The 16820-nt window shown below is 42.7% G+C and overlaps 1 protein-coding gene across 3 annotated transcripts; it reads left to right on the top strand.

The window, feature by feature from the left end:
• Positions 1–1559: 1559 nt before the first annotated feature.
• Positions 1560–16776, top strand: itih6 (inter-alpha-trypsin inhibitor heavy chain family member 6). Of its 3 annotated transcripts, none has more exons than XM_036534279.1 (18): positions 1560–1857; positions 2995–3030; positions 5890–6044; positions 7747–7857; positions 8057–8304; positions 8499–8671; positions 9004–9120; positions 9275–9352; positions 9559–9652; positions 9760–11313; positions 12437–12475; positions 12895–12912; positions 13366–13413; positions 14291–14329; positions 14780–14830; positions 15068–15181; positions 15399–15686; positions 16073–16776. In XM_036534279.1, exons 1-18 carry the CDS (start codon positions 1729–1731, stop codon positions 16339–16341), a joined length of 3561 nt encoding a protein of 1186 aa, XP_036390172.1. In that variant the 5' UTR covers positions 1560–1728; the 3' UTR covers positions 16342–16776. The 3 variants fall into 3 exon arrangements, with proteins under 3 accessions (XP_036390172.1, XP_036390170.1, XP_036390171.1); XM_036534277.1 differs by having other exon boundaries at positions 15303–15686; XM_036534278.1 differs by lacking the exon at positions 13366–13413 and having other exon boundaries at positions 15303–15686.
• Positions 16777–16820: the final 44 nt, after the last annotated feature.

Genomic DNA, 16820 nt, shown 5'->3' with positions numbered 1-16820 from the left:
AACAAGCATATTGTCTCAGTGTGCTTTATAGGGGGCTACTAACAGGGAATCTGAAAACTGAAAGAAATCAAAAGTGAGACAGAATGAGAAAATCTTAAAAATTATTCCTTGACCCTTTGTAAAAGGTGTTGCTACTCTGTGTGGATGCTAAAATCCTATACTTAGTAATAGAAATAGCAAACTTTTTCAATCAACAAGCTGCAAGTGAAAGCCTATTAATATTTGCCTTTGTGGCCACTGTTTGCCCAGAAAAGACAAGTCTGAAGGCAGCAGGGGCTCATTCTGATATCCAAGAATAACTAATATTTGTGTGATATATGGGAACTTTTTTGCCAACCCTTCAACATCAACAGGGAGAATTTACTAAATGTGTGAAAAGAACATGAGCATGTGCGTTAAGACTCCAACACGCGTTGTCTGGGATCCAATAAGAGTAGCCTAATTGTACAGTGAAGTGGTAATTTGTTTAGTACCCTTGATAACGGTCACCTGGATAGGTAAAAAGATGGCAAAATGACTTCAATTTACTATGATTCAGAAATGTTTGGGATGAATTTGTGAGGACAGCAAAAGTACGTTCACCAAAGTTCCAAAGGTACTAGGGAAGTACGGATAGCTACCAAGCAAACAGCCAAAAAATCTATAAATGGGCCTACACTCTTTTAACAAAATACCAGTAAGAATTCGGATTAGATTTTTATCGTGATTGTTTTTACGTTATACATTTTTTAATGAAAATGAACACTAAATGTATGTATGTCCATAACAGAAAACAATCGATAAAAATCTGAATTTATTTCGCCTACGTAAAGTTTTAAATGACCTCTGATGTTTTTTTCCCCCCTCCATTTCTTTTTCCCTCTACACCAGCCATGGAGTTACTGTGGAGAGCAGGCGAAAGTATTATGTAAGTTATTATGTAAGTTCGTATGACACATAAATGAAGTTACCTCTTTTCAGCTAAAACATATAAGAAGTAGGCTATTTATGGCAGTATCGGAGAATACCCAGTTCCAATTAAGAGCCTTGTACATATACAAAACCATGCACCAGGAATGGTGCAGAGCCAGATGAGGGAACTGTTACTATTATGTTAAAATCAACAAATCACATTAGTTTGTCAACGAACGGCGAAAACAAAAAACGATGGCGTCATATATGATTTAATATATTGGCAAACTGGCTCTTCAGCAACTTTGACGTTTTAAACGTGTTTCCGGTCAGTCGGCTTTTAGGGGTTAACTTTTCGTTTTCGCTAAGGTTACCGATGCGATGGCAGTAGCTTGCGAAATTTCCAGTATGTGACAGTGAGGAGGTGTGGTATAAACCGCAGGAACACCACCCAGACCTTAACCTTTGGGCACACAATTATAGAATTTTGTTACCATGTGCTAATCCAATAGTAACTGTTCATTCAGAACATCTTTAGGACGCGATTTATTGCTAGTTTTGCGTTCAAGTTTGCATTTGCATTGCAGCAATGAATCAATTGATTTTCCTCTGATTTTTCGTTTCAGCAAGTGTGAAGTAGGGTGGGGAGGGTGGGAAACAGACCGCTACTTTCAAAACATTTTTGTTCTTTTTTTATTACCAGCGTGTGCCGCGTGTTTCGTCTACACGGCCAGGATCTTTTTCACCGGGAGCCTGAGTACTGTGCTTCAGAGTATTTGGAGACAAGCGAACACGACTCAGTTCTTAATTCACATTAGCTTGTGGGTTGATACCGCGATGGGAAAGGTGATGCGGAGTGTCAGGCGTCTGTGTGTCATCCTGCTCTTCTTAACTACGTCTGTCGAGGTGGGTTTGTCAGAGGAATACCGAGCGTGCATGGGGGCCCGGAATAATGTCTTTCTGCAGGTGAGTTTTTCTCATACAGGCACGTGGGTATGTAGTGGTCGAAAGTAGTCAGACGCTGGAATGAGTGGATGGAATGAATGGAACATATCGTGGCTATACTGAAAGTTGCAATGAATTGCCTTAGAAAGTGGCACACTGTATTTAACGGTGTCATATTCACCGTCAGATTCATTCCGTTATAACGCGAAGTGCAGACAAAAGCTTGCAGACACATATGGGCACTGAGGCTGCATGTACACACATCTGCCAGCTGCGTAACCCTGTCTGCTGTCCAAAACACATGCAAGTGTGCTATCATTTACAAGGCAGATGGTACTAAGTGCATGCAATTCAAACTCTGCAGACGTTCTGGGCTGCAGCTCGAGGTGAAAATGCAACTTAACATGTGTCTGTGCACAGAACAGTGTTGATTTGGCTGATTCAGAGCAACACAACTGCATACAAAATGCATGAACTGAACAGTTCAGAGGGGAGGGTCTCTTGGGGAGCAGTTATCTGTTTATAGACCTTTCAGGCAGTCTCCAGTTTATGTGGTCATATATTGACACAGCAGTGATCTGTGAGCAATATTAGCGCTCGAAACCCACTGGAGCATGCTCACTGCTGCCCTGTGCACACTGCCCACATTTATTCCCATTTCCCTGCCATTCATGAATAGGTCTGATTCACTCATTTTTTTAAGCAACATTGAGGCCAAAACCTCATCCGTAGATGCTGGAGATTATATCATATGACTGATTTTTTCCATAAAAATCCGTTAGATTTGTCAGTCTGCAAAAAAGCAACTTCCAAGTCCAGTTTTGGAGTGAGAGGTTCAGGTGGCATGAGATGTGTTGTAAGCCTTCTTCCTGGCATTCAACGTAATGCTGGTTGGTACTGCACATGGATGTTATGAAGTACCTTTCTAAAGAATTAAACATGTCTGTTATGCCCTCATATGGGGGAACTTACACTGATTACATATTGTCCTTTTATAGGGCACAACAGCAGTGTCATACCTAGGATTTCAACCTGCAAACTGCTGATTATAAGCAAGGCGCCTCAATCATTATGCTACGTTGAGACTGTGTGTATGTTTTAGTTTCTCTTCATCCTGTGTTTCAGTGGGGCTCTAACAGCATTTGCTCTCTTTTCCAGAGAGTAAAGCGTCAAACCAAACCAGCAAGGCCGGAGGTGAGCATGCATCTACTGATTAGCCTTCACTAGCCTGCAGCTGTGTCTGCATTCCATTCAGAATAATGGTGTTTATCCTGCAAATCCCTCATCCTGTTACCCCCTCTAATGTATCAGCATGTCTGTGGATGCTGGCCTTGTTGGGGCAGTGGGGCAGAATGGTGCTTATTTAGATAAACTTCAGATCTCATTTTCCATAATTCATGTATTTTACACAGCCCCCTCCCAATACCCACTATGTGCATGTGATTATGCATGTGCATGGGTGTGTATATGTGTGTATACGTGTACATACATTGTTATGACTGATTGCATGTGTGTGTTTAAACAAGTGTGTGTACGTGTGTGCTCAATAGGAAGCTAGCAGCATACACAGTTCTCTGCATTGTGTCACAGGCATGAAAACAGACCCCAACTTTCCCCTCTCTGCATGCCAGGAATCCTCTCTGAAAAATAAACACCTCCCAACACCAAGGGGAATCTCATGCACAGACAGAAAGTATGCAGTACAGCTACTGTCTTTGATGGTTGAAAGCACGCTTAAGCCCTGATTATACACCCTCTGACAGTTCCTTGGAGTTGAGCTGTTCAGGGCTTGTCTGTTCATTTTGTAGGTTAATGAGGTGCTCTTTTCATAGTTAACTAGTTTTGTTGAAAATCAATTCTGCATCCTGTAATGGTGTGACGGAGCTACATTGCAGCCCTACCGTACCCTGACAGTGTTGCTGTAGTCCAGGGTGGGCTGGGTAGGTATCATTGCTGTCCTTGTAAGCCAGAAGCAGAGAAGTGTTGCATGAGACTGTAGGATTGCTTCAGCTACAAAAGCCTACTAACCCAAACACAGTGCATCTTGGCTTGTACAGACATGATAAGCAATTTTGTCCATAACATTTCACACAGGGACAACGCACATTTTTAACATTCTTTTCTGTGTTTTGCTAGCAGCCATCAAGTCTTATCCACCTACTCAGATGTTCTTTTCAGCATGGTTATGTGAAATGTCATATTTCACAATACGTCTGAGCTCTGTTCCATGCGTCAGATCTGATGCCTCACCTTTTAAATTTCAGAAGTTAAATTGAAGTCTTTGCAATTGTTTACTAAGTCATTGGAAAGTTAGTTAAATAATTGGAAAATCATTGGAAATGCTATTCATATGAAAAAAATAAAAACAGTGAATTAGAATGTTTTCTCAACTATTGTGCAACTAATGTGTAATATTAAGTTTATATTTTACACATGACCAATCAAATCAGAGATTTAAGACAAAATTTGTATATTTACTTCTTTTCAAATATGAGCTGCAAAGTAAATATTTAGAAAAATAAAAATGTATTTAAATCATGAATCTTAGGTTTCAAAGTATTTTCAGTTTAAATCTTTGTGTGCAAATATAAATTTTAATATTGCTGCCACTGACATATGGTTGATATTAATGACAATGATGGGCAAAATGATGGATCACTGTTATGTCTGTTATGTGGTTTCACAAAGAGGCAGTTTATTATAGCAGTGATCAGTCTTTTAATGGAATTAGGGCAAGCTAAGTGGTTTTGATAACTAAGCATCTACACGTTTCTGAAACAGTACTGGGTCTACGGTTTATAACATCTCTTGTTATGAGATGTCATGTAGGAGTTGGACCAAACAGACAAGTTAGCTAGGTTAACTGTGTTCTGCATCATCCCTCCATTGGCAGTATTGCTGAATGCCGACTTGTTAGCTAACACCATGGAGTTTACATTTCCTGACAAAAATGACTTAATATATTTGCTTCTGAAAAATGATTCAGTTTTACAATCAATTAAGTGAGCTTTCAGCCACTGTGATTAAAAGGATAAAAAAAGATTGGAGTGGGATTGAAAATATGTCTTCCCATTATCACCAAACAAAGAGCACTGAGAAACAGCCTGCTTAGTCTGTAGAGTCACCTATCCATTGCAATAATGTAGATTATTCATAGATACATTGTGGAAACAGTATCAAAATTTAAATAAATAATAGACAATGGATTTAAGGACACCAATTTTGTGTAGTTTTAACAAACAGTTGTTTTGTGATTATAGTGAAGGTTGGGTAACTAACTAGCTAGCCAGCTAGCTAACTCTGTTTGAATGGGTTTGTGTCATTTTACAGTTCCTTATTGTATTATAAGAGTTTATTGTATCAGGTTTTTAATATTTTCCTTTTTATGCATCCCTATTTTGGAATCTTACGCTTTAGGTTCATCTCACTATAACTACCTCTGCATTTGTGCAGGAGTGCTGAAGCAAGACGAATGCAATCCTCTGATACTGTACAATAGCATAGAAGGCAACCACTGTGAAGTGAGTGCCAACTGGAGGGCACTACTCCACTGATGTGATCCAAGTAACTGACAGGCATCTGATGACTCCCTGGGTGTCTAAGAGTAGTTAAACAAGGAGAACCTGATCGACATACCCACTCTTTTCCCTGGTTTAACAAATCCAATTTGTTTTGCTGATGTGAGCTCCTGATCATTGTTGGTATAATACACAGCTGGTTTCAAACCCATTTTGAAGTGAAATGAGCTACTTGGAAGTCTTCTACATAATGTTTAAAAAAAAACACTTACTTTTGAGATGTATGTGGTTTAAATCTGAAGATATCTATAAAACAATTGATTTAAGATGGCACTTTAAATCTAGATTTAATTTACACTTGAGAATTTTTTTATGTTATGTTTTTGGTGCACCGTACGGCTAGTGGATCTCTGCAGAAAGGGCGTCAGGACCGAAAGGAATTTTTGGGGAAATGCATTTCATCAGTGCTGTTTGTGACAGCTCTGTTCCCAGTGGGAAGGTCCCATTATGATTGTCTGGTGCCTGTGATTTCCAGCTGAAGGTGACAGACTTCCATGTGCATTGTTCTGTGGTGTCCCACTATGCTGCCACCACAGTGCTGAGCTCTGTGTGGAACCAGCTGTCTGTGACCAAGGAGGCAGCATTCGAAGTGGACCTGCCCTCTACTGCCTTCATCTCCAACTTCAGCATGTAAGTCTGACATATTAAGACACATTCTCCCGCTCTTTCTTTCAGTCACTCAGACTCCCTCTCCCCTCTGTTATTTTTTTCTTTGCGTGCTTCTTATCATCCTATTTACACACACTGGCCCTTCTGTTCCACTGCACAAGACACTTGCAGCCCCTAATTCTATTAACTATTGCTTGTTTCCTCTCAAATGGGTGCTAATCTTGCATAATCTTTCAAAGTGAAAATATTTCCTGCAATGACTCTCCATCTCAATCTGGCACAGTAAAATGAAGTGAACACAGAGATAAATAATATTCTTCTGGATGGTAAGCAGGAAAAATATGTAAAACAAATAATGGAAAATCAACCAATTCGGAGAAGAGGTAAGAATGTAAATAAAGGAAATGGTGAGGAGGACATTAGTGGAGGTAAAGGAAGCCAGAGATGAAAAAGTCCAAGCCAAAGAGTGTATCTGACAGGAACTGATGGTTCAATGAGTTATAGGGAGGCAGGAGTATAAACCGAGTTGCTGTTAAAAAGGCTAAAAATAAATAAAAAAGCTACCCAAACAAACACAGATCACAGGCCCAAGGCAAAGCCTAGAGCTGGATTTAGGAGTGTGGGCAGGTCAGGAGTTGGGTGCTTAGGAGCTGATGAATAGTGGCTTTGTGCATTGAAATCAGAAAGTTGATCAAGAAAATGAGAGCAGTGCTCCATCCTTCTTTGCTTTCTCTCCCACTGCAGTTTACCAAGGCAACAGGCCAACATACACACAGGCGCACACACACTAACACGGACACAGACACACGCGCACACACACACACACACAGCCATAAATATTCTCACATACACACCCAAAAACACATGCATGCATATACACACAAGTATACACACAAATGCACATGAAAAACACACACACACAGCCCAGTACTGTCTGAACTTCCCCTGCTACCTAAAGGAAAATTCTGTGGCATTTCCATTTCATGAGTTCAGGGAGTTTCTGTTAGTGACTGAGACCTCTGTGTTCACTGCCCCCCCCCCCCCCCCCCACACACACACACACACACACACACACACACACACACACGTCCGTTTTCACTCTGCCACACAAATACAGGTACCTCTGGACCTCTTTACAGAAACCAACCATTTATTCCACTCTTTTCCAAAACAGGCTCTCATTAAAGCTCCCCTGGTTTATTTTGGTTTCACTTTGTTGGTTCTGATTTGAATGCATTTCTGTTTAAGGGCTATGACCTTTCCCTTGCATCTCTTATGGCCTGAAGGCAGAGAAATGGCTATGTGAGTTAGGATTAAGTCTATGTTTCTGATTACATTTTTCTTGAGAAAGAGTTTGCGGCTGTTATGAATGGTCCTGTTTTTAGAGGGAAATTACTTCCTTACTTATCACCTTTACCACCTTTTTATGTTGCATGGTTAATGCCAGATATGCTTTTATTATATGTATTTGCTTGACTCCCACCCTAGTCCAGGTCAACATCTTTATTTTATAACATGATTTTTACACATTTATATGTTGCTTTAGCTGGATATTTTACTGAACAAATTTTGTATCCAGTGTGAGGATACAATGGCCCCCATCCTTGTCAAACTGTGTATATTTCCAACACAATGTCTAGTCCACCTGTCCAGATTATCCTGTTCTCAAAAACTTGTTTATGAACAACCTTTTTTCTCATCTCCCCCTTCCACTATTTTCCAGCACCTCCAATGGCAATGTGTATGTGGCACAGGTGAAGGAAAGGGGTGTGGCTAAGAAGATCTATGATGCAGCCAAGAAGAGAGGAAAGACAGCTGGGCTTGTGGCTACAAAGTTAGTTCAAATGGGGTTTGATACCACCTTTGATTAAATTTTACACAATTTGAAAATGGATTTCCCCAGTATCCAAGTAGTCTACATTTGTTTTGTTCAATTTTGTACTAATTACAATAGTGGTCATTAAAAGACCTTTGTAGAGGGGATGGATGGTGATTTCTTTCTGCTGTTCTGAACTTCTTGTGATGTCCCTCAGGGAGCGTGAGGTTGAGAAGTTCAGGGTTGCAGTAAGCGTGCCATCAGGAACCCGCCTGTCCTTTTCTTTGACTTACGAGGAGTTGTTGGCACGGCGTCTGGGTCACTATGAGTTGGTGCTGGGGCTCCGTCCGGGACAGCCTGTTCATAACCTCTCTCTCGAGGTCACAGTGGCAGAGAGATCAGGCATCAGCTTCATCCGAGCACTGCCACTGAGAACTAACCGCCTGCTGTCCAACACTGTCAGAGGTACAAGTGTGTGTGTGTGTGTGTGTGTGTGTGTGAGCATTTGTGAGTGTGTCTGTCTGTTTTAGTTTTTGGAAGGAGGGGTGTCTGACAGCATTGTGCAAAAATGTTAACACATTGCAGTCAGCTGTGAGAGATGCTAGAGGACTGTCTTGAGATGCAGATGAAGTGATTTCCTCTCTCTCATACTCTCTCAGAGAGAGAGGCAGAACCTCCTCCCTCCACTCAGATCCAGCGGACACCACATTGTGCACGGGTGCGCTATGCACCCACTGTGCAGCAACAGACCAGCGCTTCTCCAAAGGGTCTCAGTGCAGACTTTGTCATCCAGTATGATGTGGAGCTAAGTGACCTCATGGGCGACATCCAGGTGAAGGCCTGTCCATAGGGTGACTGAAACTCAGACCTGTGTCTGGTCTCTTTCCATAGCTGCTTAAATTCTATGCTGTAATTTCAAAACTTCAACAGTAAAGGATGTATACATAAATTCATCAGAGAGGGTTTTATGGTAAATACAACTCGATTAATAATTGCAGTACCTCAGGTAAATATCAAAGATAAAAAGACACAAGTACAAATGTACTTGTTTTATTTATGTGCTTGATTATCAGTATGAAAGCTCTTATTGTGCAATTTGAAAATGAACTTTTTTTAGCTCTTTTCATAAAATTAAGCTTTCATTTTTTTGTCTCTCCATTTAAGATCTATGACGGATACTTTGTCCACTTTTTTGCACCACGAGGACTGCCCATTGTACCTAAGGATGTCATCTTTGTTATTGACATCAGCGGTTCAATGATTGGCACTAAAATCAAGCAGGTAGAACTCCATCTGGTCTTTTGCTAAATTGGAATATTGCAGATTTGTCAGATTTTATTAACTTCAGGGCACATCTGCATAAAAAATCAAACTACAAAATAACAAAGATGAAAATGGCTGGAAGTGACAGCACTGATACATTTCCTCTGTGCAGACAAAGCAGGCTATGGTGACAATCCTGAGTGATCTACGAGAGGGTGACCACTTTAACATCATTACCTTTTCAGATAAGGTGAGTTTGCAGTTCCTATGTGCTTGGCTGGTGCCCTTACTGAGGGCTTATGTCACTGAATTATTATTACTACAGTTACATATTTACTGAAGCAATTAAGACTAAGTACCTAGTTGAACAGCACAGACAGTAGTTTCCCACTTGCTAATTGAACAGCCTCTGAGTCCTGCTCCTTAAACTCTCGCACCACACTGCTGCCTTTATAGGTTCATACCTGGAATACGGGTGGCACCGTGCAGGCCACTCGACAAAACGTGCGTGAAGCCAAAGAGTTTGTCAAGAAGATCAGCGCAGAGGGGTGTATGTCTTTCTCAGCCTCTTATTTCAATCTTGTTTTTCTCTATGTAAAAAGAGTGCTTTTAACTCACTTTCTCTCACACTCTCCTCCTTCCTCCTTCCTCCTCCAGGGACAAACATCAATTCAGCCCTGCTCTCAGCAGCCCAGCTGGTGAACCGCCCTGCAACCAGAGCTGCGGCACAGGGGTCAGGAGGTCGCCGAGTCCCGCTGGTGATCTTTCTGACGGATGGTGAGCCCACCATCGGAGTAACATCAGGGGAAGCCATACTGCGTAATGCCAGGGATGCCCTGGGGACGGCCTCACTGTTTGGCCTGGCCTTTGGGGACGATGCAGACTTCCCCCTTCTGCGGCGCCTGGCCCTGGAGAACCGCGGTGTTGCCCGGATGGTTTATGAGGATTCAGACGCTGCTTTGCAGCTCAAAGGCTTCTACGATGAAGTAGCAAGTCCCCTTCTCTCTGACATCCAGCTCTCCTACCTGGATGACCAGGCCTACGACGTCACCCGTGCTCTCTTCCCAAACTACTTCCAGGGCTCTGAGCTCGTGGTGGCAGGACGCATCAAACCTGGAGTCCAGGACTTGAAAGTCTCCCTGGCTGCAGTTGACTCAACCCACAAACTGAAATTGGAGAACCATGTGTCAATCACCAGACCTGAGAGCAATGGAACTCTGACTTGCCCGGGTAGTGTGGAGGGCATCTCCAGTTTTGTGCGTCGTTTGTGGGCATATTTCACCATCAAAGAGTTGCTACAGACTAAGCTGAACACCACAGACGCTGCCACCCAGCGACTGCTGGGAGAGAAAGCCACAAACCTCTCTCTCAAGTATAATTTTGTCACCCCTTTCACCTCCCTGGTGGTGGTCAAGCCTGATGCTGATGAAATGAAGCCTGACTCCACTCCTGGCCCCTCTGCAACCACAACCACATCGGCCCCAACGACCCATACAACCACAGCCAGTGTGGGTGTAACCACCACGAACCAACTCCTCACCCCCGTCCCTGTCACTAAATTGGCAACACCTGGTTCTACCAAAAAGCCCAGCTCCACCCCCAGCCCCAGGACTAGCAAACCAAAACTCGAAAGCAGTCTGGTCACCAAATCCCCACCCCACAGCCCCCCATCTGGGCTACACACTACAGGACACCCCCTACAACCTCCCCATTCTGGGAGGCCCTCCACCACACCCACCCCTGAAAAAACATCCTCTCCATCACTGACTACAAAGACCACCACACCATCCCCAAGCAATGTCAAAAGTGTTCCATCAGACATCTCTGGGAAAACTTCTACCACACCAAAAACTACCTCCCCACCTCTCACCCTTCCCACTAGCTCTGTCAAAAGTGCCCCGTCACCACTCTCTGGGAAAACTTCCACCCCACCCCCCACTTCTGCCAAAACTACGCCCCCTTCCCACTTTGGGAAAACCTCCCTCTCCTCTTCCTTTGAAACTGAAAATGGCAGCACATCCGCTACTGACTTCCATCACCCCCACCTCACTACCCTCTTCCATGGGCTCTCTGTGCCACCGCCTGCCACGCCTAATCCTGCCACCGACACTGGGAGTGACACTGAAGTTGCCACCTTGGTTGCTGCCACGTTTGTTCCCCTGGCAGGAGCCATGGGTTCAATTAAAGTCTTGGAGGCTGCAAGCCAGCTGGGTAAGTCCGCCATCTGCCCAGATGTTGAGACATGACATATGACACGCACTTTTGAGTATCGGCCATGATCAGATTCCACCTGTTTTGAGCGCAAAGGTCTGGTGCTTCCATGTGAAGGAGGACACCCCTTCCCACTGCTCTCTGAAGCTGCCGCACATACATGCTCCTTGTGTGCATGGTTCTCTTGTATGCTGTTCACGAGAGAGTGAGCCATTCTGGAGGTTAAACCTGTCAAAAACTACACTCTGCTGGGAGTCCGTAACACTGATGGTTTTTTTTAAAATTGCATCCAGTCCGTTTTTTCCCATTATATTTTTCTCACAGTCACTGTTGGTGAAATCATTGGCCACGTGACCAGGTTTCTGGCCTCAGTCGTCCTTTCTTCCTCACGTGAGCCTTGACCGAGCCCTCTGCGGTCAAGGCTCAAATGTCATGTTAATGTCTCATATCTGTGAGTTAGTGAAATAAGAGAAGGACACTCTGAGGCAGAGAACTGTCAAACTTGTTTACTGCTGATTGGCATTTGCCCCCCCCCCCCCCATTTGTCTATCTGTATAATAATAGAACACATAACAGCAGAGAGTTTGAGATGAATCCTTCCCTGGAGGTGGCATTGTCATGTGTTCTGACGAAGGCAGTGTCATGTCCCTGATGCTGGTGGATGCATGTTTGACTCATTGGCTTGAATGTACACTGTAGCTTCCCGCAGCTAGCCCACATTCACCCAGCTCTCTACAACCAAGGCACTCCCATCGCAAAAGAAATTGCAGGCTTGACAACTAATTTTAGCTGCCATGTAAATAAAGCAAAATCCAAACTGTTATATAACACTACAAAACATGCCATCACTATGGGCTGCTTCTCTTCCCTCTGTCTTCTGCAGTGAAACAGTAGAAAACAGCAGGTTGCTTTTACATTGTCATTTAAATAGCTTGTTGAATGATCATAAATTTCACAGAATGATTTAGAAGTTTGTAATACAAACCTAATCTATAAGTGATTGGATTTATTTACCCAGGATACGTAGGAGCATGGGTAATAGAAAATATTGGTAAAAACAGTCAAATTTACTTGTTGATTTTAACTGGAAAATGCTCTTTTTCCTCACCTCCTTCTGTCTCAGCTCCAGATGTTGCCGCTATTATTCAGGGTCAGAAAACTGGTAAGCATGTTAAATTTACTGTGCTGACATCAGCCGCTTTACAGTGTGATGTTTGATCACGTTTCACATCATCTCGCATCATGTCATGTAAGAGCACATGACATCACGTGACATGTACTCTCACATATCATAGTGTAGGCATGAGAAAATAATCTCTATCGCTTCTTTTTTCTCCGTGTCTCATTCTGATGAATAGTAGCATATTCAAGAAATTGTTCATTAACTGTTTCATTTAAAAGAGTACTGTGGCAGGTGTATTAATGTGGGCAGTGTGTAAATCAACTGCTACATGAATACATCTAAGTGACTGATTTTAACTCTTTCAATGTTTTGTGTTTTGAAATTCCTACTCTGTGGCAAATGCTGTGCTGGTCTTCCATGAATCATCTTAATCCATCTCCCCCTCCCTTCTGTTTTAGATATGGAGCTTGTCAAAGGTGAGGTTTGTTAACTGTTCCCAACCCCCCCCCCCCCCTGTTAATTGGGGAGTTTTTCCTTGCCACCATTGCCTTAGGCTTGCTCTCAGAGGGTCTCAGGCCTGGGATCAATGTAAAGCTGCTTTATGACAACTTGTGTTGTAAAAAGCGCTATACAAATAAAATTGAATTGAATTGAATTGAATTGAATTTTATTTATAGTGTCCCCATAGGCAATATTCACTGTTGGTTGATTGTTTAATGAAATGGAGACCTTGTTCTAGGTTGTTGCAGACAGGGTATTCAAGCTGCAGGCAGGTGTTACAGGTTATGGGTATGTGATTCAGATAACAGACATGTGATGCAGGTTACATACAGGTGATGCAGGATACAGGAGGGTAAAACAGGTTACAGACAGCCAATGCACTTTATTGGCAGGTGCACCCTTTAATTATGTTTGACTTCATTTTTCAGATTATGATGCAAACTATGACTACGACTATGACCTCAATTATGATTCTTGTAAGTTAAAGGGCAAATAAACATTTAGAAACATATCCCTGTAGCTGTAAGTGCCCTATAGCAACTGAGAAACTCCTCAGAGCTTCAGATGAGCAATATGTGTCTTTTTTACTAGAATGCACACATATATGCATGGACATTGCATGATAAATTGTAGTCCAAGTGGTTTCATATTTGCCCTTTAATGTTTTTTCATTATCAGTGGCAAAACAGCACAGCAAACCAGACTTTGGGTAAGATAATCATGGGACATTACATTGTGTCCTGGGGTATGTGAGCGTGACTAAAAGGTCCAGAAATAAACAACAGCTATTCTCCACAACATATGATAACTACTATCATGAAAATAATTCAATTATGCAGTACAATGAGTAATACAGTGCAGTATGCAATATATGGAATGCAAGAGATTGGACAATGGTTATTTGATTGGTTAATTCACTTTCCATTTTGTTAATCTCTTTAATAGATTTTACCCCATGTCTGAGCTACCTGTGCAGCAAGGCAAATATCATTCACTTTTATCATAATGCTGCCTATAGATGGTGGTGACATTAAATTCTCAGATCACTCCGTAGCTGCACATTTGAGAGTTTACCATGACTAGTGATCTGAAAAAATCATCTGCAGCATTCTGATATCATTTTACCTTTTTGCAATGAATTAGTTTTATTAAGACTTAATTACCGCCCTTTCTCCAGATGTATTAATGCATGTAATAGCTTACTAGGGTTCATAGTGGAGGCAAAGACCCTTAATATATTAAAGGACAGGTTTGATACAGTGCTGGATACACTCTACATTAGGCAAAGTGACAAGCATAGTTGGAATAAATGACCTGTTCTCATTATTAAATGTTCTCTGTTTGCACTTTCAGGGGATGAAACAGACAGCGATGGCAGATATTACATTACAAGTATGAGAATTCTTTGTCTGGCAAGATATTATTGTAAATTTAATAAATACCTTTCAGATGTGTGTTCTACCAGTTGAATTACTCAGTACTGAAATAATGACACCTCATTCATTGAAGCTGTCCTGGGCAAGAGTGTGACAGTAATGCAGCAACAGACCTGCATCATTTATTTACCCTCTTAGCAGATACACTGAATGAAAATAATTTACATGGCAGGAAATTGCCTGAAGCACTTTAGTATTACAGCAGTACGACACCAAGGACTAGTACCAACAACCTGCTGGTTAGAAATCTCCCTATGGATGAAGTGGGTGTGAGAGTGCAGAATATGGGGGTGCGGGGGTGGAAGTACACGGTGTCAGTCAAAGTGAGGCTGGTGTGGTGCTAGGGGGTGAGTGAGATAGGCATGCGGAGGGGTATCTGAATTTGTCTAAATTCTTCCCTCTCCAGACAGAGGCATGTCAGGCAGCCAGACCTCTCAGAGGTTATTTTCTTCCTCAGGTAAGTATGTCACAGGGGCACTGCTGCAGTGTTGTGATACTTCATCGGTGGTCACATATTATTGTACACTAATGCAATTTCCGTGTGGCATTTCTTGTATTCATAACAGGGTCTGTCTTGCTGATAGTGTTTTTGCCTGTGCCTGCAATATTATCTTTAATAAATTCTGTTTGGTAAGTGATTTCATGCAGATAACTCATTGTGTCCATAATCAGTTCCATTGGTTCCCTGTTGCAGTGGATGGAGACCCCCACTTTGTGGTTCACCTCTCTGCATTGGATGAGAACCTGTGTTTCACGATTGATGGCCAAGCTAATGACGTACTGCGGCTGCTGGAGGACCCAGAGAAAGGTACAGCTGGCAGCACAAGTTGTTTAACCTATCCTTTTAGTTACAGCTGTCCATTAAGCATAAATTGGAATTGCTAAACAATGTTGTTGTCGGATGTATACTTCCCCCTTGCCTCTTCCAGGTATTATTGTGGATGGACGCTTGGCGTGGGCTCCCTCAAAGCTGGGGTTTGAGGACCGGAGCCGCACCTACTTTGACCAGCTTACTATCTCCGCAGCTTTGGGTGCAACAGGGAGTTTTGTCATCATGGTGACCCTGGATGCCGTGGTAATGGAGGGGGAGGGACGGGTGAAACTGTCCACCAACAAACCAGGATCAGTAACAAGGCAAGGCATAAGGGTTGCCATAGATGACCATCTCCGCTGCTGGGTGGAGCTCGGGTGGGGCTTGCGTTTCCTCATCCTCTTCCACCACTACAAGCACCCCACCTACCTACAGATAGCCCACCTGGGCTTCTATGTGGCTGAAGGCGAGGCCCTGTCCCCCCTCACACAAGGGCTTTTGGGTAATCCACATTCTAACTGTTAATTACACCACAGGATATTATTATAGGTATCGGTTCTACTATTTTTAATTTTGTAAAGCTGACAAAGCAGACCAGCATGCTTTGCAAATGTTTTCTACATATACATTTATAGAGCCTGAATATTTATTGTAAGCAATTCAGGTTCTGTATGAAAGGCAGAAGGCAAGCCTGCCTCCTCTGGTTGGATGGTCAGTTCACCAGTACAAAGTTAAGTTGCTGCCCTAGATCACACTCTGAACAGTCAGCCCTCACAATAACAGCCATGATTCATACCGTACATGGTGTTGATTAGTTAAACGCTACAGTAGTTAAAAACTACAGTACCCAGTATTCATCATGCTTCCTTCTCTCTGCCCCATTCCAAGGTCAATTCCAGCATTCAGGCATTGAGATTGACTGGGCTAAGGAACCTCAAGATAGTACCGTCCAGCACACCCAGGAGAATGCAGAGGGGCATCTCGCAGTGGGAGTGCTGAGGAGGGGGGAGGTGAGCATTCATGTTACTCTGCAGGACAAGCACTTAAAGGACACAGTGAGGAAACGCCACCACGGCAGGTGCTGGGTGGTGGCACGAGGTGATGTGGAAACCCTGCTTGGCCATCCTTACCAGAGCTATGTGGTGGATCACATCTGAATCCCAAGAGGACCCTGAGGAAGAGTGGAGCTGAATGGATAAACATGACTGTGTGAGGGGGGGTCACGTGTATCTCAGCACATGTGAACATGCGACAGCTCTGGGATGCTACAGAGGAGTCACCATGAAAAGCCATAACTCGCAGAGAAGGACAGTTATCCTTCCTGCTTCAGACTCTCTATAATGAATCTCCATTTCCCTGCTCTTGCTTCACACTTGCTTCACACTTCACAACATATATCCATACTTAGAATTCTATATAAACTACCAGGTGCTCAGGTGAATATTCAGCTCTTGCCACGTTGATAATCTCTTTCTCACTTCATTCATTTTTGTATCTTTTTAAAGTTTTGTAAAAGAAAGTGGAATGAATCGAGTGTAAAGATTTTCTTTAAATACGTATACGTGGTATACGTGAAGTAAAAAAAATTACAGGCCAGCCATTTACCTTTTTTGTCTCAGTTATCATTGTAAAGGCT

This window comes from Megalops cyprinoides, chromosome 7, assembly GCF_013368585.1.
Source record: "Megalops cyprinoides isolate fMegCyp1 chromosome 7, fMegCyp1.pri, whole genome shotgun sequence".
NCBI classification, from domain to species: Eukaryota; Metazoa; Chordata; class Actinopteri; order Elopiformes; family Megalopidae; genus Megalops; species Megalops cyprinoides.
The sequence above is the reverse complement of the archived record's forward strand: the minus strand, read 5'-3'. Positions and strand labels throughout refer to the sequence as shown.

Excerpts from the sequence above, each read along its gene's own strand:
- itih6 (XM_036534277.1), top strand. The coding sequence starts at position 1,729 with ATGGGAAAGGTGATGCGGAGTGTCAGGCGTCTGTGTGTCATCCTGCTC. Across the intron at positions 3,031-5,889 it reads CCAAACCAGCAAGGCCGGAG|CTGAAGGTGACAGACTTCCA; the intron begins GTGAGCATGCAT and ends TGTGATTTCCAG. Across the intron at positions 9,653-9,759 it reads GAAGATCAGCGCAGAGGGGT|GGACAAACATCAATTCAGCC; the intron begins GTATGTCTTTCT and ends TTCCTCCTCCAG.